General features: G+C 46.7%; 1 protein-coding gene across 1 annotated transcript in view; it reads right to left on the minus strand.

Moving 5' to 3' along the window:
- ADSS1 (adenylosuccinate synthase 1) overlaps positions 1-25,249 on the minus strand; it is a 64,880-nt gene that overhangs the window by 18,636 nt on the left and 20,995 nt on the right. The window contains exons 2-3 of the mRNA XM_075330312.1: positions 5,811-5,913; positions 281-343 (exon numbers count right to left, since the gene is read on the minus strand). Coding sequence (XP_075186427.1) covers positions 281-343; positions 5,811-5,913 — 166 coding nt within the window. The remainder of the gene's footprint in view (positions 1-280; positions 344-5,810; positions 5,914-25,249) is intronic.

Raw genomic sequence — 25,249 nt, forward strand, 5'->3', positions numbered from 1 at the left:
TACACAATGACTTATAGGGACATTATTATGTTGGGGGTTCTTTTGCCATAATATTTAGTATTTCTCCATACGCTCTTCATGAAAAAAATGACTAAAAATTATCCATTCCCATAAATTAGTGTTCTAAACTGCGGACCCCTTTCTCTTACACCCATATACACAATGACTTATAGGGACAGTAGTCTTTTTTTTCCCCCCTAATATTTAGTATTTCTCCACCCGCGCTTGTATTTTTGTCTCCAACCCTAAATCTTTGCAAGCAGCGATCAATGACATTTACCTTTCTTTTCGTTTTTTTCCGCCTCCTCGAACAGTCCTGGGAGATGTATGACGACCCCATTACCTGTTGGGAATACAAAAAACAAATGGCTAAAAAAAAAAATAATAAAACAATAAAAATTTGCCGTTATCTGTATCAATGAAAAGTAAAGTAAAGTGCAGCGCGGCCGCCGCCATATAACACTGAGCCGCGGATACGACTCCGCTGAAATATATGGACTTCACGGCCAACTTCGGAGCGCAAAAGTAATCCATCTACTCCGGAAAAGAAGCGCGCATCAATCCCCCCAAGGGATATAGATTACAAAGTACATAAACCGACTCCCGTCCGATCGGAGGGGAAGCGCAATATTAATCCCACTCCGGGGAAATATGCTGCGGCTCCATTTGTCATCGGTAAACAAGAATATACGACCAGTTAGGGAATTTTAAAAGAGCGTTTTTATAGATCGGCTTCCAGCGTAAGATAAACTTGGGGCTTTTTGCCATAAAATCCCATTAAGTGAACAGCCAGAGCGTTCAGGTAAAAGAATAATAGTAATGATGTAAAATACGGCGCCCGCCGGAGCCGTGCTCATCTATTTATGGACGGGGGGTCCGGCACAGAACAACACATAGATTTTACCTTTTTTATGGATCATTCTATCATTTTTGCTTATTTTTTTGGTAGTGTGGCGATATATTTTACGGGTGAATTAGCGGGAATGTGGGAGCTGTGATTCTTGATTGTTTGATTGAGCATAAAACTCTTCTACTGACTGTAACAACGGAGATTTATAGCGAGGCCGGAGGGAGCGGAGCGGCTGACTGAATGGATGGTGTCAGCTTAGATCTGCACATCCGGATATACAATGGTGGAGAGGTCACCAACCTTACCACATCTATCTAACGAGCTGCAAACACGAAGGCCGTAAGTGTCCTGGGCCGAAATATGACCTGCCATCAATCATTTCTTACCCATATGTGGCGCCCCTGATGCTTCAGTCGCCACAGGGTACTGCACCTCACCAGAGATGCAGTATTCATCCCGGGTACAGAGGAGGTCATTGCCACCACTATCCACCAAAACACACAGTTAGTCTCCCTCTCACCGGGACTGGGTTAGGGTAGAGTCATTTGGATGGTCACCACAAGTTATGGGACCTCCAACCCACTAGTTCAGGATTCTGGAGGGGCGGAGCTACAGAAAAGGGAGCAAAGCGACACACACACACACACACACACAGACTCAGTCAGTCAGTGACGGTTAGTCAGCAACAAGGGAACAAGTAAGACGTGGGGAGAACATGGTCATTGAGGGGAGATCTGCGCCATAGCTCCCTCAGGACTGAGCGCACAGAACAGGGTGCGGAGCCCTAGGCTGGTGGGCACTGCACGTCCCATCAGCAGAATCCGCCAGGCAGAGGATTTCAAGTCTTCTGGCCCATACAAAGAGCCCGGGGGAAAACAGCAGCATATAGAGCCAGGAGCCGTGACAAAAGAGCGGCACCAGTAACAGACTCGCACTGCCTGCCATACGGGACAGGAACGGAGCCCATCCAAGGACTCGGGTCCCAGCGGAGCTTCAAGTCACGGGGACTCACTCAACACAGCGCAGGGAGGAAGGACTCACATAATGAAACACCGGTTCTGCCCTCCGAACTATCCGGGATCGGCTGGGAACCATGACGGCGGAGTCCGGCACTCCAAAGGCGGTGGCATCTCAGTGAGTAAAGAACTTTAACTGCAACCGCTCTGTCCTCCAATCCTTCCCACACCCTGTGCTCCTTCCATAGAGTGAACTACTACTCCCAACTTCCCTGTCAGCCTGAGCTCTGCCTGTGGAGAGCTGTACCAACCTAGCTGAACTACCATTGGGCCTCAGAGGAGAACTCTTGCAGCGGCGGCTTCTATATTAACCGCAAACCACAGGTGGCGTCACGAATACAAACTCTACTTCCCTGTAAATATTCCTTTCATCCATCTTCATTGACACCGCCGGGGTCACGGAACCAGGCCTGACCGCTGTGAAAACCCACCCCGGTGACAAGTAACCACCCAGACCCCGTAGGCGCATCACATATCATAGGACCACATAAGCAAAGCTCAAATAGCGCCCCTCTTAGGGGAGTACCATCCATAGCAGCACACCGTGTGACCACTATGGGGACAACGGCCCCCCAGCTACCCTGCCCGATGTCACAATTTGGAAGGTATCTGTTTACACAGGATGCGCATACTGTTGAATAGAATGATTGAGCTAGGAGCCATCGGTTAACTCTTCCACCATTTAGCCTGTGCTTCTGAGAGTCAGCATAGCAGGCATGATGACACTAGTAGATCACCCCATCCTGTGCAGAGCCTCAGTCTGTACAGTGCACAGACCGTAGCAGCATGCCAGGGGAACACGCTTTAATGTCAATACTTTTCTTTCAGGAAACAACACATGTACATGAGCCGCAGTGCACAGACTGTGACTTGATCTTTTGTATTGATGCATCTAATGAGCGTGTCCAAAGATCATTTTAAAGACAGGAGCAACAAGTCACCTATTGTGATTGGTGAATCCTGTATTATCAGCTACCTGTCATTGTCATCCTGACTCTGCTGATAAGGAGTTTACTGAAAACTCTTTCTCATAGGACATGAGTCTAAAAAAAAAAAAAAAAAAAAGCCCTAGTGGCCGGTGTGAAAATTGCAAGATTTCTAATTTTATTCTTTTAAGAAACATTGTAACGTTCGCTGCTGCGGACAGCTTCTTCCACGCTGCCCAGCATCCCTGCTCTCCTCCACGTGGATTCCTCCTCCTCCCGCTTCCCGGAGTCTGTGTACTCATCACAGGACCTCTGGGAGCGCTCCTAGGAAGTGCACTAGTGCCGCTGCCCCTCTGAAATGGCCCGCGCCACTCCTACGAAGTGCCTCTTAGCCTATCGCTGAGAGGCACTGGGTATTTAAGGCACGCTCCCACTAGGGAAGTTGCCTATTCAACCCCATCTGTTCCTAGTCAGTTGAGTTCTGTCTAGTCAGTGGTCAGGTCACCTGTCCTGTCCCTGTCCGTACCTGGCTACCAGCCCGTCCTGCCTGTTGGCACCTGGTCCCAGTCCTGTCCTGCCCGTACCTGGCTACCAGCTCGTTCTGCCTGTTGGCACCTGGTCCCAGTCCTGTCCTGCCCGTACCTGGCTACCAGCTTGTCCTGCCTATTGGCATCAATCACCACGGTCCCTGACTGTCAGGGATTTTACCATTTACTCCATTTTTCAGGCATTGTATGGCGGTGTTATTTGGATGCTGAAGAGCAGTGTTATTTTGGAATGTAACGGCAGTATTGTATAGGACAGCTATGTCAGTGTTACATGGCCACTATATGGTGGTATTATTAGGATATTGTATTACTATATCATTTAGAAATTGTATGGCTTTATAACAGTGTAGATATCACGTGTGCCATGTCCACAGGTTACATCTTGTATTGGAGTGGATGCTGACAAGTTTAAGGACTTTTTTCCTGTTGGCTGAAATTACTCTTAGCCTTACTCACAGCTATAGCAGTTTGTCATTACCACCTTCCTCTATATATACCCACTCCTGGCTTTACTCCATTCTGGTGATACATTCTCTATACTGACTACGTACTTTCCTTGTGTTGTTTTATTGTAGTAATGAGACCAGTGTCCTGCTAGCCAACATCCTAGTCAGGGTAAGTTCAGAGTCAGCCATGGCCTAGGCACGTGACGGCGCACAGGGGAAAGACCCGTTTAGGAACATTAGGGAGTGCAGGGATTATCCACAGGTGAGTGAGGTGGTGACTCCTCTCCCCCTCCCTATCGGTCACATCTTTTGTGGCTTTCCCTCTGTGTTGTGCTGAATAATCAATTTTATGGTCTTTCAGAAAAGCTGAAGGGCAGAGATGACCAAATAACAAATCCTCCTGATATAAAAAGCTGAAAAAAGTTTAAACTTTTCCTAAAAACCTTTTTTCAAACTTGATAAAGCCTGAGAACAGACCAAGATACGACTTTTGGGTGGATTTTTTATCTATTGCAGAGTAAAAGTCTATAACAGTAAAGGTAGTAGGTGAGGCTTTGTTTGACACCTATTCGAAAATATAACAAGACTCTTTGTGACTCTGTGCGATTCTTTTATGTGACCACTAGATGTCATAATAACAAAAGGGATAGATTTAGGTGAGCGCGGACACATCGAGAAGAGGAGAGAGAAATATATGGGCTCTTTGCAGACCAATAGCGCCTCATAATGCACAATCCCACATGTTTTGGGGGTGGTAGAGATCCCCTTACCTCTTGGGTCCCTGGTTGCACCAATGGTTTGTCTGCCCCTGTTGCACATGATTCTTTGGATTGGTCTATAGGGCAAGATTTCCTTGATTTTATCTGATTTAATAATCAATTCCCGTCACACAGAGTTTTGCACAAACTTTGCCCAATTGTCATGACAGCATCGGGCTCTGTTCACATTACAGATTCTGACACTCCGCTCGATGGTTTCTCTGGCGTTTGGCATCAATACAGGCAAACTCGGGCATTGACCTCTTGTGTGCTAATTCATAGGCAGGCTAGCAAGAGTTAATCTATGCTATTCTGCTTGTTAGGCTCCTGTGATCACATATGGTGAGGAAGCCAATCACATCTTCTCCCCCTCCTATTTATGGTGGATGAAATCTTCTACCCATGCCAGCTATATTTCATTCTGTGTTGGTCTGTGAGCTTTGGTGTCCTAGACTTTCTGGTGAAAGTGTTGCTTTTGCTTGGTGCGGCTGTGGAGTTTACCCCCTGTTTTGTTGCCTCATTCCTGCTCTTGTTTTCCTCCTAATTTCTAATTGTTATACCTTTGTGTGTGTGTGTGTGTGTGTGCTGAGAGACAGAGAGGGGAAACCAAAATGGTCAATTTCTGTGGTTTTCTACACACTCCTGTCCTGTCCCTCCCTGGGGGGGAGGGTGAGTGGGAATAGGATCATGACTGGTCAGGAACAGGGCCAGGAAGGAGGGTCAGGCTTCTTCACCATTAGGAGTTGATTTGTAGCTTCCTTCATGCTCTTGTTTTCCTCTTAGTCTCTTATTGTCTTAACTTTTGTGTGTGTTCGCTGTGTGACAGAGTTTTGGTTTCTCCAATCTGTCTATTTCTGTGGTTTTCAACACACTCCCGTCCCATCCCTCGAGGAAGGGGAAATGGAAATTAGATCAGGAGTGGTCAGGAGCAGGGCCAGGAAGGAGACTCAGGTCTCTCCACCATCAGGAGTATTCCTGAGATTAGGGATAGCATAGGGCCCCCTAGCTTTGCTGTCTTTATTTGCGGGTTTAACCTCATTCTTGTCCTGTCCTTCTCTGGGGGGATGGGGAATCAGATCAGGACTGGTCAGGAGCAGAGCCAGTGAGGAGACTCAGGCCTCTCCACCATGAGGAGTATTCCTGAGATTAGAGATTGCATAGAGCCACCCTAGCCTGAGGGACAGCTGAGGAGCCCCGGTTCCCCGCTATCCCATAGTGACTGGGACAATTCGTTTCTCATTAAAGTAATTATAGGAAATCACTTACCAATAAAGGAAATTGCTTTGGGATTAATAATGCCACTTGGAAAGAGATGGAAATCATATTCTTTTCCTTCTACCACAACCGTGTGTCCGGCGTTATTTCCTCCCTGATAAGAAAAACATATATGTCAGTAACAAATTATTACAAGGATTATCTACACAGCGTGAGAAATCACACTTCACAACCACGGCGTAAGCTCTTCAGACTGGGTGGTATATATGTCGGTTAGGTGGGAAGCCGTAGGGAGGTTGCCACCTGGGGTTTGGGTCAACATTGGAAAATTATCTTCAAAATTGTGCACAAATTATGGGCAAAATTGAGTTGTTTTTGCAAATTTTTAGAGCAAACCAGTACAAAGCCAGCATTCGAACTGTTATAGATACTTTATTGTGCTTCTTTTAAAACCTTCAGCCAACACACAGCAGGGAACATCACTGCACGAGGTTAACGCATTTCAGGCCAGTTTGGACCTTCAGTTATCATAAGTAATGTGACTATAGGCCAAATTGGCCTGAAATGGGCTAATCTCAAGTGGCAAGCACCCTACGGCTTCCCACCTACCCAGCCAATCTTCAGCCAACACACAACCAGGGACATCCTTCCATGAGCCTAACGCATTTTTAAGCTATCATGAGTAATACGACTATGAACCAAACAGGCATGAAATGCGCTAACTCAGGTGGCAACCACCCTAAGTCTTCCCACCTACTCAGCCAATCTTCAGTCAACACACAACAGGGTACATCCTTCTATGAGGCTAATGCATTTCATGCCAAACTGGACCTTCAGTTGAGCAATGTGACTATGGGCCAAACTGGCCTGAAATGCGCTAACTCAGGTGGCAACCACCCTACGGCTTCCCACCTACCCAGCCAATCTTCAGCCAAGACACAACAGGGGTTATCCTTCCATGAAGCAAACGCATTTCAGACCAGTTTGGACCTTCAGTTATCATCAGTAATGTGACTATGGGCCAAACTAGCCTGAAATGCACTAACCTCAATTGGCAACCACCCTACAGCTTCCCACCTACCCAGCCAATCTTCAGCCAACACACAACTGGGAACATCCTTCCATGAGGCTAATGCATTTCATGCCAGTTTGGACCTTCAGTTGAGTAATGTGACTATGGGCCAAACTGGCATGAAATGCATAAGTCTGGTGGCAACCACCCTCAGTCTTCCCACCTACCCAGCCAATCTTCAGCCAACACACAACAGGGGACATCCTTCCATAAGGCTAAGGTATTTCAGGCCAGTTTGGACCTTCAGTTATCATGAGTAATGCGACTATGGGCCAAACTGGCATGAAATGTGCTAACTCAGGTGGCAACCACCCTACGACTCCCACCTACTCAGCCAATCTTCAGCCAACACACAACAGGGGTCATCCTTCCATAAGGCTAAGATATTTCAGGCCAGATTGGACCTTCAGTTATCATGAGTAATACAACTATGGGCCAAACTAGACTGAAATGCGCTAACTCAGGTGGCAACCACCCTACGGCTCCCACCTACCCAGCCAATCTTCAGCCAAGACACAACAGGGGACATCCTTCCATGAGGCTAACACATTTGAGGCCAGTTTGGCACATAGTTATATCAATCATGACAATCGAAGGTCCAAACTGGACTGAAATGCGTTAACCTCATGGAGTGGTGTCCCCTGCTGTGTGTTGGCTGAAGATTTTAAAAGAAGCACAATAAAGTGTCTATGATTTTTAATAGTTTAGAGAAAAAGGTTGCATGATTCGCCAAACAGGACTCAAAAATTGGCGAAACATTTCAGGAAAACGTTAAAACACTCATAAATTTGTACAAATACTGTATATTGTGACTTTTTGAAAGGCTGAAATTGATTAATTAGCGGCAAACATCTGGAAACAAAAAAACATCCACATTAGCAAACATAAAAACAAACAACACATATAATAGACTGAAAATGCACAAATGAAAAGAAGAGCGACAGCAGCTCCAGAATTAGGGCCATACTGCAGATTATTCTGGATACATGTACCTAGAATACTTGGCCCTGTACATTAAGCCCTTTCCGGATTTCTGTGCACATACACAGTATATAACTTACACGCAGTGCCCATACCGGACCCACATAATCCTTCATTGCTGTGAGCAAAGACCAATTCCATGATGAGCTGAAATCATACCACCCAACACTGCCCAAATAATACCCCCATTCTGTGTCCATATACCAGTGCTATTATGTGCCCACTAATATTAAGCAGAGCACAAAGAACAGTGCCATTGTGTGCCCAAGAATTACAATGCAGTGCCCACAATGCCCTAGTGTGACTATATAATATTACCATACACCGTACAAATAATTATAATGCCACTGTGTGCGTATATAATATTACCGTATAGAGCATAAACAACAATACCATTCTGTGCCCAAATAATGTCATCCTGTGTCTATATAACATTACCATACACTGTACAAATAATAATGCCACTGTGTGAGTATATAATATTACCGTATAGTGCATAATAACAAGGCTATTGTGTGCCCAAATAATGTCACGCTGTGTCTATATAACATTCCCATACAGCGTACAAATAATAGTGCCACCGTGTGCTCAGATAAAATTGCTGTATAGTGCATGAAGCACAATATCATCGTGTGCCTACATACTGTATTACCATACCGTACACAAACAGTGCCATTGTGTGGCCAAATAATGCTATTGTTTGCCTATATAACATTACATTACCATGCAGCGTACAACTAATAGTGCCATTGTGTGCCCACATAATATTACCTTGTAGTACATGAAGCACAGTACCATTGGGTACCTAAATATTACAATACAGTGCACAAATAACAGTGCTATTGCGTGCCTAAATAATAATAATAATTGTATTTATTTATATAGCGCTTTTAATTCCACAGCGCTTTACATACATTGGCTAATGCCATAATGTGATTATATAACAATACCATATAGCGTACAAATAATAGTGTCACTGTGTGCTCAGATAATATTACATTGTAGTGAATAAAGCACAGTATCATTGTGAGCCTACATATTACCATGCAGTGTGCTAACAGTGCCATTGTGTGCCCAAATAATGCCTTAGTGTGCCTATATAACATTACCATGCAGCATACAATAGTGCCATTGTACCCACATAATATTACCGTTTAGTACATGAAGCACAGTATCATTGGGTGCCTAAGTATTACCATATAGTGCATAAATAACAGTGCCATTGTATGCCCATAGTGTGCCTATATTACATTACCATATAGCGTACAAATAATAGTTTCATTGTGTGCTCAGATAATATTACCGTTTAGTGCATAAAGCACAGTATCATTGGGTACCTATATATTACCATGCAGTATGCCAATAACAGTCCCGTTGTGTACTCAAATAATGGCCTGCTGTGCCTACAGTGTGTTCTCCCATATCCTGTCCACCGCCATTAACTTGAGCACAGCGGCAGCTATAGGCATAGAAGTGGTGTCTAGGTATAGTAAAGTAGCCATGCGCTACGCAATGAAACACCTATAGTGCCACCTGGAGGAAAACAACGAAGTTAGGATTTTTATTTCGTAAACGGAACGAGATAAAGAAAAAAAGTGAATTAAAGTTGTATGGCATCATCAATTCAATATGAATCGACACCTTACATACAGAAATGCTATGATTAGAACGTGTAAAACTCACAAGGCTGCGGACGTGAAGCAATATCTCATGGACACCTTCCTACAAGTCATTGGGTATGGTGGCTGCGTGGAGTGGCCTCCACGCTCACATGATCTGACCCCATTGGACTTCTTTCTGTGAGGTCACATCAAACAGCAGCTGTATGCGACCCCTCCACCAACATTGCAGGACCTACGACGACGTATTACAGATGCTTGTGCAAACGTGTCCCCTACCATATTGCACACCGTGCAGCAAGATACAGTATGCTGTGCAGAGTCCAGATGTGCATTGCAGCTGACGGGGGCCACTTTGAGCATCAAAGTTAAATATGAGCGCCATATGCGTGACCAGCATTCAATGTTTTGGGGGTGTTATGGGTTTCATAGCATTTCTGTATGCAAGGTGTCGATTCATATTGAATTAATGATGCCCTACAACTTTGTAATTCATTTTTTTTTCTCTATCTCGTTCCATTTTCAAGATAAAAATCCTAACTCCGTTGTTTTCCACTAGGTGGCGCTATAGGTGGTTTCATTGCGTAGCGTATGGCTACTTTACTATACCTAGACACCACTTCTATACCTATAGCTGCCGCCGATCTCAAGTTAATGGCGGTGGACAGGATATGGGTGGACACACTGTATAACATTACCATGCAGTGCAGAAATAATAGTGCCACTGTGTGCTCAGATAATATTACCATGTGCTCAGATAATATTACCATGTGCTGCATAAAGCAGCACAGTATCATTGTATGCCCACATATCACAGTGCCAATGTTTGCCCACACTTTGTCATGTAGAGCACAAATGACATTACCACTGTGTGCCCACAAATATTACCACACAAATAACAGTGCCATTGAGAACACAATATTACTATGAAGTGAATAAATAATAGTGCCATTGTGTCCTCTCGTATGATACTGCAGTGCCAAAATATCAGTGCCATTGTGTGCCCTCATATTACTCTGTGGTGCTCCTATATAATATCATTATGCCCTTCCATACAGTATGTGAGTAACACCGTATCAGGACCTCGATTCATAATACCGCCATCTACTACCCAATATACCATACCGCACCCCCAAGGCTGTATCTGGATGGGGCACATTGTGGAGGAGCCCTGCTGGTTCACTTTCCTAGTGGTTTTGCAGTGCTGTGTCCTGCACTTTCATATGGTTTCGGTATGCCGTGGTCATTTGTGCAGATCATCTGCAGGCGCGGTATTATACTTCTGGCCTTTGTAAATGGCTCTCATGTCTCAGAATCCGAAAATAGTTACCGAACTCACACCGTGACCTATAATAATTACCAGACTTGTGTTAGCCGGCGGATAACATTTACTGGGATCATTCAGAGCCAATGTGGCATCAAGCATTATACCGCTACCTGTATATAGGATCGCTAGTAACCTGTCACCGATTACACCGCCAATGGACACAGAACACATAAAGCTCTGCTACATCTGTATCTCATTGCAATAAACTCAAATAGTAGGAAATTCCAGAGAACGCCTTCCTTGCAACCGGTCTGTAAAAGTTCACAAAACTGTACAGAGACAGAGATAAGGGAAAGGCAGGAGAGGAGGGAGATGCAGCTGTAGTTACTCACTGGCTATTTGAATAAAGGAGCAGGATGCAGCTATTCAGTGAATGTTCGAAAAAAGAGAAGAGGAGGGAGATGCAGCTGCAATTACCCATTGAATATTTGAAAGAGAGGAGAGGAGGGAGATGCAGCTGCAATTACCCATTGAATATTTGAAAGAGGAGAGGAGGGAGATGCAGCTGCAGTTACTCATTCAATGTTTTGGAGGAGTGGAGTAGGATGCAGCTGCAGTTACTCATTGAATGATTGCAAAGAGAGGAGTGAGATGCAACTGCAGTTAGTCCTTGAGTGTTTGAAAGAGATGAGAGGAGGGAGATGCAGCTGCAGATATGCTTTGAATGTTTCAATAGACAGGACAGGAGAAATATGCAGAAGCAATTACACATTGAATGTTTGGGAGGAGAGGAGCGGAATGCAGGTGCAGTTACTCATTTAGTGTTTGAAAGAAGGAAGAGGAGGGAGATGCAGCTGCCGTTACTCATTGAATTTTTGCAAAGAGATGAGAGGAGGGAGATGCAGCTGCCGTTACTCATTGAATTTTTGCAAAGAGATGAGAGGAGGGAGATGCAGCTGCAGATACGTTTTGAATGTTTCAATAGACAGGACAGGAGAAAAATGCAGCAGCAGTTACTCATTGAATGTTTGGGAGGAGACGAGCGGGATGCAGCTGCAGTTACTTAGAGAATGTTTGAAAAGAGAGGGGAGAAAGGGAATGCAGCTGCAGTTATTCATAGAGGGGGAAATGTGCATGTATGTTGATGACTAATATGCTATGGTTCTTATTGCTATAGACCTGTAATATCTATCCACAGGGCTAGAAAATCTTCATTAAATTGGCATAACATTTACATAAAATTTGAATAAAATATGGTGATCGTGCAATTACGGTGCAGATTTTACTACCCGCAAGGATATAACTTTCCATTCTAGAAGAGCTCGTGTAACCGAAAACCTGACCTTCTCCTACTGTATTTTTATTTTGCGAATTGCTGGACTGACCTCCAGGATACCCGCAGTTGTAGCTTTAAATAGCCGTCACATTTGGCTAGACTGGTATGAAGTTTCATATTCACGATCTAGAGCTAATGGGAAGCCTGAAAGTTTACAATTCCTTCACTTATTAAATACATTGGAAGCTTAAAGGGAACCTGAAAGCTGAATCATCCCTCCCGAACCACAGGCAGCAGGAATCAGACTCTGGACCTGTCATGACACCACGTATGAAAGTGGCCGGAATTCACCCACGTCAATGAATGGCCAACAGCCAAGAGAAGAACGGCCAGAATGATTGCCCCTCTTACCAAGCTGCTCTCCACTGACCCATAGATATCATGTCCTTTAGAAAAAAAGATTGTCTAGATGAGGAATGAAAAAGAAGACTAATGTTGTCATCTAGTCTTTAATAGGAACTTTTTGACAATCCCATAAGACAGAAACTTTCCAAGTTCTCCATAGTTGGGTGGTCACTTTCCTTCAGAATCTGATAACTTTACACCATTGCCAGCGATCGACACTCCTGCCATGAATGACCTCACATAGTACTGGTCATATGGAAAGCTAAAAACTCAAAGTCTTTTAAAAAATTCCAGAGAGGTTTGTTTTTTTAATTAGTCCTACTTTTTAGGGTCATTACCCAAGTGGATGGCTCACAGGGTACCATACTTTTCATATTATAAGACGCACTGGATTATAAGATGCACCCCAAATTTAGAGGAAGGTGGGGGTGGGTGGCAGTGATGGTGGAGTGGGGTTACAGGAACAGGAGGCAGAGGCAGTGCTGGAGAAGGGTGATGCTGCAGGCGCTGTGAGGCAGGAGGAGCATCCAAAAAACTGTCTGTGGTGTGGGCTTCAAAGAAATGGTGCCCGGAGTCTGCGCATGCGTAGATGGTGCTCTCGGCTCAATAGCAAGCCGAGATCTCATCTGCCCACGCGCCACCTCCGGGAACCATTTTCCTTAAGTACGCTGCAGTTCAATGGGCCGGAGGTGGCGTGTGCACAGATGAGATCTTGAACTGAGAGCTCCCTCTGCGCATGCGCCGACTCCGGGCGCCATTATTTGAAGCCCGCACCTCCATTTTCAGAGTGGCAGCCCCTGCCTCACAGCACAGCCTGCAACACAGCGCACCGACTGTAGTAAGCCCGCAGCCCAGTGCCTGCGGCCTGCAGCATCTCCTGTGACCCCTCTATAAGCTCATCCGGTAAGCTACATTTGGGTTATAAGATGCACCCCTCATTTTCCTCCCAACGTTTTGGGAGGAAAAGTGCATCTTATAATCTGAAAAATATGGTAATTATGAGGATGGAAAAAAAAAAAAACCCCAAAGAAGTGTCCATCATCACAACTCATGTTTGGTGAGTCTTGGACACTTCAAGGACACCTAGGTATTAGTTCCTTTAGTTGGACAGATCTGCTCAGACTTGGAACACTTTCGTTTTGTGGAATATATGGAGTCTTGTCTTGATAAAGCATAAAGAGATGGACAGTAGAAGGATACCATTTGGATCTTGTGTGGTGTCTCGTTTCCATAGAGAAAAAGTCTTCTCCAAGACCTAGACTATAGGTCAATTTTGAAACAAATTGGTTTTCCAAAACATGGAAAATATTGAGGCTCTCTTCCAAAAGAACCTTGCCTCAGCTCCACTGAAGGTGACTTGGCTGCAAAAACCAAACACAACCTGTGAACTGAAGTGAGCAGCCATGGATTTCTAATTATGGACAACTTCTACAATCAGGACTATCGTTCTTGGATGCAGAACCAGTTGAAGTTTTGGAGCATTGTTTAGGTTAAAGCGATTTTGGCTAGCTTCACACATTTGTCACCTTTATAGGAACTGAAAAACAGAATTTATATATAATGGGTTCCATCACATGACGATTGGGCTCATTGGGTTTTTCGCTAAGGTGCTCGAAATTAAGTCTTAACTACGTCAAGTACAAAGCTAAATTCATAATCATGGGAAAGAACCTGCTATAAAAAATGGAAGTAATCATCATCCAGCCCACAGAATCTTGTGTGCGACTGTAGCACACTAGTGCTCTCATGTATCTCATCCAATGCTCTTGACTACCCCAGCAGAATCCAGACAGTGCGAGCGCTCCTGTGTATGGGAGAGTCGGGGAGATAACCTCCGCCAAATGATCGGACAAACCACTGTTTGTCACTAGGGGTTTTGCACAAAACTCATCGATTGCCATGGCGGCATCAGACGCTGTTCACATTACAGATCCTGACACTTAGCCCTATGGCTTCTCTGGTGCTTCTGAACTACACAGGCAGGTTCGGGTGTTGACCAGCTGTGGTCTCATTCATGATCTGGTTAATCTCTGCTAGCCTGCTGGTTACTTTTGGGATCACATGTTGTTGGAAGCCTATCACATTAGCTCCCTTTCTATTTAAGATGGTGGAAGCCGTCTTCCCATGCCAACTATAGTTTATTGCTGTGTTGGTCTGTGTGCAGTTGTGTCTCAGTCCTGCTGGTGATTGTATTGCTTTGAGCGTGGAGTTGTTGGGGAGTTTTCCGGTTGTCTTGTTATTTCATCCCTGCTCTTATTTTCCTCCTAAGCTCTTATTGTCTTATACCTCTATGTGTATACTGTGAGATAGAGTTTTGGTTTCCCGTTCGTCCATTTCTGTTGGCTTTATCACTCCTGTCCCAGCCTTCCCTAAGATAAGGACTAGTCAGAAGCAAGCCCAGGAAGGCAGCTCAGACATCCTCACCTTCAGAGGTAGCTCTGAGATCAGGGATAGCTAGGTTCCCCCTAGTCTGAGGTCCAGTCTAAGAACCCCGGTCCTCTTTTTTCTCCCCTCTCATGGTGACACTGTTTGGTTGAAAGCATTCTAAAATGTATCAAGAGCTTTACAGATCCTCTCACCAACTACCATGTGTCATTCATAATACTGAGACTTTGGGCTATCCCAAGCAAAAGGGTCCAAGTGCCACTACCACACGTCCATTGTTTTCCAACATACTACAAATGAGCTCATAGAAAAAGGAGATCAGGGTTTCCATTTTCATGGAGCCCCCCTGGAGGCAGAACGGTCTACCTCTATGGTGTACAAACACAAGGTCCTATGGGTTCGCCATCCAATGAACGTCCAATGCAATTACATAACGTGAACTCTCGCAGATGCTGCTGTGATCACATGTACGTAGCATCACCATATCCTCTCAGTCCAGCCTATGACATAAAAACAAAAAGATCTCTGTAAATGCAATTCACACAACCGAGGAATGGAAGTCCCGTCTGACACCTGTTGTTTTAAGAGCCCAGGCCATAAGATCTTCTTTAATTACCACATCTTGAGGACTCAGCCATATGTATTTTTAGGTCATGGGATCCTTTCAAGTGGAGTTTAATTGCAAACTTTAAGACTAAAATAAACACTAGCAAAAGAACAACAAAAAAATCTTGATATCTACTAGATTATTCGATCAAATTTAATTAAAATTAAGGTGACCTTGAATAAATCTCTTATATTAATTGAGGCAGTAGTATTAAGTCGCTTTTGCTCACTTCCCAATAAAATGTAGATAATGCGTCACACTACCGGCCTTTGTACACTCTCCCTTAAAGAGACAGAGCGATGAAAAAACCCAATAAGGTATAGAGCAAGTCCAACATATCTAGGGTTCTTCTTTTTCCACTGTCACCCCCAATGTCTATGACAGTAATAATAATGACTTGCAAAAGCATCAGCATTAAGGCCACTGATAGACGAATAACAGTGTGCACAGAATGTAGGAAAGTCAGAGATGCTGCATAGGAAAGGCTGGAGACTGTGCACTGTGCAGCAGCAAGCATCTCACAAGCACCGGGCAACCTGTAGGAGTATCCGGTCTGTCTTAAAGGGAAGCGGTCAGCAGAATTTTCACAATTAACTAAAAGATTCCCCTCTGCAGCTCCTGGGCTGCATTCTGGAAAGGTTCCCGTTGCTATTGCGCCCCCTTTGAGACCTAAATAAACACTTTATAAATTCTTACCTTTTGGTATGCTAATGTGGTTTTATGGCCACGAGGGCGGGCTATATTTCGTCCGTAATTCGCACCCCTGCGGCTGTACGTCATCCCCCATTGCTCATTTACATACACGAGGATGCCACCCTCATGTAACTGTGTCCTCCCGAGGTCTCGCGCATGCCCAGTGGCACTATCGCAGGACTGAGCAAAGCGTGAACGCTGGTGAGGTGATTGTGCAGGTGCGAGATTATGGGCGGCGCTGTGATTGTCATCAGCAGCGTCATCCAAGTACCCGCCTATAATCTCGTGCCCGCGCTTTTCCCTCTGCCTCCACAGTTATGCGCAAGCGCTGGCCATATGAACTCACGTCACATATTACCCATCTTTCCCTGGAGCAGGAAATAGATGGGAGGAGCAGCACACCACCGATCAATAGAGGAGACGCGCTTGCGCATAACTGTGGAGGCAGAGGGAAAAGCACGGGTACGAGATTATGGGCGGGTACTTGGATGACGCTGCTGATGACAATCACAGCGCTGCCCATAATCTCGCGCCTGCGCAATCACCTCACCAGCGTTCACGCTTTGCACAGTGCTCAGTCCCGCGAGAGTGCCACTGGACATGCGCGAGACCTCGGGAGGACACAGTTACATGAGGGCGGCGTCCTCGTGTATGTAAATGAGCAATGGGGGATGGCGTACAGCGGCAGGGGTGCGAATAACGGACGAAATACAGCCCGCCCTCGTGGCCATAAAACCACATTAGCATACAAAAAAGGTAAGAATTTATAAAGTGTTTATTTAGGTCTCAAAGGGGGCGCAATAGCAAGATGAACCTTTCCAGAATGCAGCCCAGGAGCTGCAGAGGGGAATCTTTTAGTTTAATTGCAAAAATTCTGCTGACAGGTTCTCTTTAATGCTTTCCTGGTGCATAATGTGGCTTTCAACCACTTTGAATTATAGAATGGTAGAGTTAGACGGGACCTCAAGGGTCCACCTCCCTGCGAGTGCAGGTTGATATCTGTGGTAAAGCACTATTCTAGTTTTGGGAACAAACAAAGCTGCAGTAAGAGGCTGCTACGAGTCCTAAGTTCCCCTTACTTTTTGGGTGGCCACACACTTATGCAAGCATTCAAGACAACTGATATTGTCCGTGACGCCACCCACGGTTGTGGTGAGATTGGTGACACCACCGCTGCTCTGGACGGGGATCCCGGGAGCGATGACGGGGAGCAGCTTGGATGTTAGTCCTCCCCTCCGTGGGTAGGGGGATTGGTTGTCCCGGGGCCCGGTGAGGGAGTAGGGATGGATGGCAGGCGGGTTACGGGGCCTGGCCAGGTGCAGGGTCGCGGGGAAAGCGCTGTGCCGCACGGCACGGTGGTACTCACTCAGCCAATGATGTACACAGAGTCTCCGGTAAAACAAACGGCTGGATGGACGGGTCCCACAGACGGCCGCAGTGTTTCTCTTCCCGGCAGGTTGATGGGGACTGCCTTTCCCTGCACCTGTGTAGTGTGTACGGTTCCAATGGGTTCCCACCGGTAACCCGCTCCCCAGCTTGGATGGGTGCTGAAGGAGCACCTTTTGCCCGCAGGCTCTGGCCCTGGGAACTTTAGCCTTGGCGGTGACTGTGTTTCCCTCTCTCGGTTGGACTGTTGCCTTCTGTCGGGACTTGGCTGCTGGGGAACCCAGGAGGTTCCCTTCGCTAACGGATTTGACAAATTCACGGCGACTCCTAGCCTTGTTGGGGTCCGTAAGCCCCTGCCGGATGGTGCTGGCTTCTCTTTGCGTACCGGTCCGGTACCGCTGGGCCACCGCCCGTCCACGGTCCTTACGGCTAGTTCCAATAGGCCACTCCTGCAGACGGTCACCACTTGCTGTTTCGTCCGGGCCACACACCCGGACCAACTTCAGGCCTCTCAACTGCTACTTCCCTCCTTCCACTTTCACTTCCAAACTCTATCTATCTGCTTTTCCCGCCTCCAGGACTGTAAACTCCTCGGTGGGCGGGACCAACCGCCTGGCCCACCCCCTGGTGTGGACATCAGCCCCTGGAGGAAGGCAACAAGGGTTTGTCTGACTTTGGTGTGCCTGACCGGGAGTGTGGGGTGTGTTGGTGTAGTGCTTGTGACGTCCTGGCTTGCCCAGGGCGCCACACGACCATATAACATGTAGTCACGCCTGCGTCCAGTATTACAACGCAGGCCTATTTATTGCTCTTAGTAGCAGGACCTGGTGAAGCCGCTATTTTCCCTACAGAGCTGGGTCTCGCAGATAATGAAGAGGATGCTGCTCCCCATATAATGCTGCGGTCACATAGCTGATGGGCAGGGATACAAAATCACATCCCCCTGAACTAGTATTGAGGACCCATTCTACAGATAGGTGATCAGGGAAGCTGTTGCTTTGGACACATACCACTTAGGGAAGGTGGAATGACATGTTTTGGGGGCAGATCCCTCCATGGAAACCACTATGAAAAATCCTGGAATGACCATATGCCGCTACTCGCTGTGCACAGGTTTAGGATTTTCAGCATCTTTTACCCACTTCGGGTTTCTCAAAAGCACCAAGTGATAAAAAGAAATGACCGCTCCATCTTCTGGTGTTTTCCACTCGGCAGACGCTCTGTATTTTACACTCCAGATCAATGGGAAGGCTCGGAAGATGCCGGAATCTACAACTCCCAGCTTGTCCTTAACAATGGTGAGGAGATGCTGGGAGTTGTTGTTATCAGACTGCGGACCATACAGGAACCATAATACTGGTAAGACGCAAGCAATATCACAAATATTAACTTACATCCAGGTACCTTTATAGGTGACATCTTCTGTGTTGATCCCATCCTTTTTGTCTCCCCGCAGTACAGACGCGATGATGAGGTTTCGTGCCCACCGCTCGTCTCTGAAGACCTTCCTCTTTATTCTTTAGCAGCACTTCCCCACACAGCACCTTTACAAATAAAAGTATCATTATACTGCGCTATAAATGTAAATATCTCCCATGCTGTGTCCCTGAATAAATAACTGCGGTGCTTCCTTCATAAAATATCCCCCCATACCGCCCTTATCCAAAATACCTCCCACACTGCCTCTCTCTTTAATATACCCCCACGCTGCCTCTTTCCATAATGTCCCCATACACAGCTTCTCTCCATAATGTCCCCTCCACACTGCTCTCTTTATAATATACCCCCACACTGCCTCTCTCCATAATATCCCCCCCATATTGCCCCTTTATTATTATTAATAATATTTATATATTCAACCAAACTGCTCTTTTGTAACACACACACACAGACAGACAATTCACCCCCCTTACACCTCCCCCCCACACCACACACACACACACAATACAATGCACCCCATTTCTGCTCCACACACACACACACACACTGCACCCCCCATCACCCCCCACCCACACACAAAGAAATACAATGCACCCCCATTACCGCTCTCCCCCACAAACACACACAATACAATCCACCCTCCATTACCCCTCCCCACACACAATACAATGCACCACCCAACACCTCCTCCCCATACACAATAAAATGCACCCCCCCATCAACCCCTACAGACACACTCATACTATACAATGCAACCTCCATTACCCCCTCCCCAGACATAATACAATGCACCCCCCCCCATCATCCCCTACACACACAAAATACACTACCCCATCACTACAAACTCCTGCCTCCCCCCCTCCCTCGGAATACAGTATTCCCCCTCTGCTTGTCACAAAGCTGTGTTCCTTCACAAATGTTCCCCGTTATGTGTCCTCAGCCCCTCCCCACTCATCCCCATTAATATCTTCGGCTCCTCCATGGAGCCCTTACCGCTGCCTGATCCTGATGTCTCCTGTGTCCCGGCGCCCGCAGCACTGTGATGATGTCAGCAAGGTGTTGATTTCATCACGTTGCTTCTTGTCGGGGGCGGGGCCAAGTCCCGGCGCACTGTTCAAATGTATTGACGTCTGAAATATGCAAATACATTTGAATAGGAAGGAGGAAGCTGCTGTCACCGCCGCGCTCCTCAGCATTGTGTGCATGCCGAGCAGACTATCACACAACAGAGCCGGTCCAGCACAGCGCTGCCTCCTAGTTCTGCTGCAGCTAGTGTGCCCGGCATGCACACACTGCTGAGGAGCGCAGCGGTGACAGCAGATACAGCGGCCCACTACAGGCTCCAGCCCACTACAGGCACTGGCTCATCTGGCATTTGCCAGAATTGCCCTATGGTCAGTCCGGGCCTGATCACGGCAATAATGCACTGCAGCACCAGTAAGTCTGGATCAGAACACCTCACTAAACCAGTATAGAGAAGCTATAGTTGGCATTAAAGGAAGGGTCCAGCTAACATATATTGGAAGGGAACGAATGTGACTGGCTCCCCCACAACATGTGATCAAAGGAGACTAACAAGCAGCCCAGCAGAGATCATCTCTTGCTAGCCTGCCTAAGATATACAAGTCTGTAGGCCGACGCCAGAGTCTGTCTGTGCTGATCATGGACATCAGGGAAGTTATCAGGCAGACCGCCAGAATCTTTAGTCTCCACAGATCCGCCATCACAGTCGGCGAGGTTTGTAAAAACCTCATTGTGACAGTTGTTTGCTCATTATGATCCCCATCCTAAGAGTGGCACACCACTAGAGTACAGAGTGCAAATGTTGTTGCCTTGTGATACAATGATTTGTACTCATTGTGTAGCCTGGGTATTGCTTTGAGAATAACTAGTATGTAACAGTTCTGCATCACAAGATGCACAGGAGATGCTGCAGATACACGAGTGCACAGGACAATGCAGAAAAAGGCCAGAAGACGTGTTCCCTCCGCGCTGCTGCTGAAGACTTTCCAAAGGAAGATCCAGGACACACCAAGGGAGAGAAGTGGTTTTAATTCAATGTGTTTCAAAGCCATTACAAGAGTCTTCTTCAGGGAAAGAACCACAATACTTATCTCCACTGGTGTGCCCTGGATCTTCCTTTGGAAAGTCTTCAGGAGCAGCGCGGAGGGAACACGTCTTCTTTCCTTTTTCTGCAAAAGTCAATAGATGGCATATTGTGCTTCCTGCCAGCCTCTTGTATGGTTATATGGTGCTGTCAAGAGCAATGCCCCTCACAATCAGTGTCAGATTACACAATATCATGCCCTAGACTGAACTGGTGCTAAAATAATAACAGAGGACTGACGGGCACTAATATTGTTGTGACTTTTTTGGGTTTCAGCATTCATCTCTTTTTAAGTTTAGAAGTGATTGTGAAATGTATGAAACTGGGGTGTAACGGGGCACTTGAGCTTTTAATGCCATTATCTGTACACTACCAGTACCCATCATCGATATCTAACAACCATCACCTATGAGGCTTTAGGACATGTCCTAGAGGTAATCACCCTTTAGAGGAAAGCTATCATCAGACAATTACCTCATGATTAAGTCATGTTTTTGTGTTACCTGTATATATTTATTTTGCACGTCACAATCTGAATTAAAAATAAAAAATAGGAATCTCTCAATTGTCACACCGGCTGGGATTTTTTTTTTTTCAGCCTCATACTACTTTTTAGTTCAGGAAATAGCACACGCGCATTAGCCACAATGGTTGGATCTTGACTATCTTTTGTAGTGAAGTGTCTAATGAGAGTGTGCAAACATCATTTGTAAAGGCAGAGAGTGCAGGGGCAGCTGTGATATCACCTATGGTGAATGGTGGATCCTGTGTTATCTACTGTATATAGACAGGTTATCAGTCATTGTACAGGAGGAGGAGGTGAACTAATATCACCTATTGTAATTGGTGGATCCTGTGTTATCTACTGTATACAGAGATATCAGTCATTGTATGGGGTGAGCTGTGACATCCATATTGTGAATGGTGGATCCTGTGTTATCTACTGTATATATATAGGTGTTATCAGTTATTATACAGGAGGAGGTGAGCTGTGACATCCATATTGTGAATGGTGGATTCTGTGTTATCTACTGTATATAGGAGGTGTTATCAGTCATTGTACAGGAAGAGGAGGTGAGCTATGACATTATGAATGGTGGATCCTGTTTTATTTACTGTATATAGAGGTGTTATCTGTAATTGTACAGGAGGAGGTGGTGAGCTGTGACATCCCCTATTGTGAAAGGTGGATTTTGTGTTATCTACTGTATATAGATGTGTTATTAGTAATCATACTGGAGGTGGAGGAGGAGGAAAAAGAGAGCTGTGCCATCAGCTTTTGTGAATGTTGCATCCAGTGTTATCTATTGTATATAGAAGAGTTATCAGTCATTGTACAAAATCAGGAGGAGGTGAGCTGTGATATCACATATTGGGAATGGTGGATTCTGCGTTACGAGATTATTAGCTGCGTACAGGGTGTTATCTGTCATTGTCATACTGTTTCTGCTGATAATTAAACTGCTGTAACAAGGCTACTCACTTGGCTGCGTGTTGAGATAAGGACAGGAACGGTTTCATTAGAAAAGTCCAGCAGGTTTATTTTAAAAGTCTCATAACCTGCTTCAGCAGAAACATAAAGCAAGCCTTTTCGGCCACAAAGGTATAAAACAACAACAACAAAAAAAAACAATAAGTCCGTGTCACTGCGGGCGTGCCCGCTCGGCATAAACAGTCCACTTTCACACAGAGCTCCTCTCTGTTAGAGTCCAGCAATCCCCAAACACAGACACCCTATGAGACTCCTGGTCTCCTTTTATATCCACAACCAGACCCAGAAGTGGAGGTATGTGAGCAGCCAGACCCACCCATCTCTCCGGCTGCTCGTAAAACCCGGCCCTAATAGTCTCCTAATATTCTCCCAGCACTACATGTACTGGAGCTTACTCCCGGGCTTACATTACAGAGGATAACCATCTCTGCGACACATACCTCCCATCGACTATAGGACCAGTAACCCTGTTACACACCTCCCCCCTCTGCCCAAAGCCGTGGGGCTTGGCACCTTCTACCACTAGACAAGGGAGTCTCGATAGGGCATCAGCATTACCATGCAGCCGCCCAGCTCTATGTTCAACATGGAAGTTATAATCCTGCAGGGCTAGAAACCAACGAGTAACCCTGGCATTCCTACCCTTTTTCTCCCTCATCCACCTGAGCGGGGCATGATCCGAGATCAGCCGAAACTGCCTACCCAGCAGGTAGTATCGTAAGGTGTCCACCGCCCACTTTATGGCTAAACATTCTTTTTCTACGATAGAATAATTCTTCTCACAAGGCGACAGTTTTCTACTCAGGTAAAGAATGGGATGTTCTTCTCCGTGTAATTCCTGAGACAGGACCGCTCCCAATCCAACTTCTGAGGCATCCGTCTGGACCACGAACTCCCTCTTGAAGTCGGGTGCCACTAGGACCGGTTGTTTACACAAAACTACTTTCAATTCCTGGAATGCCGTTTCCGCCTTTGAGGTCCACTTGGCCATAGCTAATTTCGTCCCCTTAAGGAGGTCAGTCAGAGGTGCAGCTACCACGGCAAAGTTGGGAATAAATCTTCTATAGTACTGTGGCGCCCTGGACAAGCCAGGGGCCACAGGTAACAACACACACACACACACACACCCACCCACCCCCAGCAGTTTCACAGCAGACATCCCCAGTGAAACTTGATTCCTTTCCTCGGGCTCAGACTGACACACCAGGTGGGCGGAGTCAGGAGATGGAGACGCCCACCCAGGAGTTAGCTGGCCTGAGGCAGGAAACAAGCCAGTCAATTTCAGGCGGAGGAGGAGAGAAGAGGTCTGCAGAGAGGCAGACGCAGACTGGGGCCTAGGATTGGAGTCTAGGGCCCTCGTGCAGCAGAGAGTCAGGCAGACAGTAGTGGCCGTCTGCAGGGAGCCGGGGAGACAGCTGGTGGAACCGTAGGTAGCCGGGGCTGGACGGTGGCCCACCGGTACCGAACCGGGGAGCCAGCTGGAAGCCGGAGTGCAGGAGGAGCGTGCACGGAGGTGGAAGAAAGGACTTACACCACCAAACTGGGTCAGGGGAGAAACAACAACCGCAGCCGTCTGTGGGCACCCGTCCATCCAGCCGAGTGTTTTACCAAGGACTGTGTCGTGATTACTGGCTGAGTGAGTACCCCGTGCCGTGCGGCACAGCGCTGCCCCTGCACCTCACCAGGCCCCGTAACCCGCCTGCTACCCATCCACCTACCTCACCAGGCCCCGGGACAACCAACCCCCTACCCACGGAGGGGAGAACTAACATCTAGCTGCTCCATACCATCACTCCCGGGATCCCCGTCCAGAGCAGCGGTGGTGTCACAACCTCACCACAACCGTGGGTGGTGTCACGGACAATCTCCCTTACCAAATCCCCTTTTACTGTGGAGCCTGGGATCACAGACCGGGTCACGCTACCGTGATACCCACAGAAGTGACCTCGTGGCCCGGATCTGAGTAACCCCTGGTCCCCGGGCGACACAGTACCCTACGATTCCTAGAAAGGCCCTGACCTGCTTTTTCGAAAGCGGTCTTGGCCAGTTCTGGATTGCATCCACTTTGTTGATTTGGGGTTTAATTACACCTCTACCTACCACATAGCCTAGATACTTGGCCTCTTCTTTTCCCATGGCACACTTTTTCGGATTTATAGAAAACCCCGCCTTCCTCAGTGCATCAAACACCGCCTGGCCCTTTCCCAGATGGCTTCCCCAATCAGGGCTAAAGATCACAATGTCGTCCAAATTTGCCGCTGCGTAATCCTCATGGGGTGCCAAGATCTGGTCCATGGCCCTCTGAAAGGTGGCCGGGGCTCCCTGCAGTCCAAACGGCATCCGGGTGTATTGGAAGCATCCGTCAGGCGTAGAGAAGGCTGTCTTCTCTTTGGCATTTTGTGACATGGGAATTTGCCAATATCCTTTTGTCAGATCCAGGGTGGTTATATACCGTGCCGGGCCCAACCTCTCAATCAGCTCGTCGACACGAGGCATCGGATATGCATCAAACTTGGAGACTTCGTTCAGCTTCCGATAATCGTTACAAAATCTCCATTCCCCATCTGGCTTCGGCACAAGGACAATTGGACTGGACCAACCACTCTTGGACTCCTCGATGACTCCTAGTTTCAGCATTTGTTTCACCTCTTTGGAGATCGCCTCTCGCCGAGCCTCAGGAATTCGATAGGGTTTTATGTTCACCAGCACGTGGGGTTCCGTCAGAACCTCATGTTCTATTACCTGGGTACATCCAGGTAG

The sequence above is a fragment of the Anomaloglossus baeobatrachus genome, chromosome 12 (assembly GCF_048569485.1).
Source record: "Anomaloglossus baeobatrachus isolate aAnoBae1 chromosome 12, aAnoBae1.hap1, whole genome shotgun sequence".
Lineage (NCBI taxonomy): Eukaryota > Metazoa > Chordata > Amphibia > Anura > Aromobatidae > Anomaloglossus > Anomaloglossus baeobatrachus.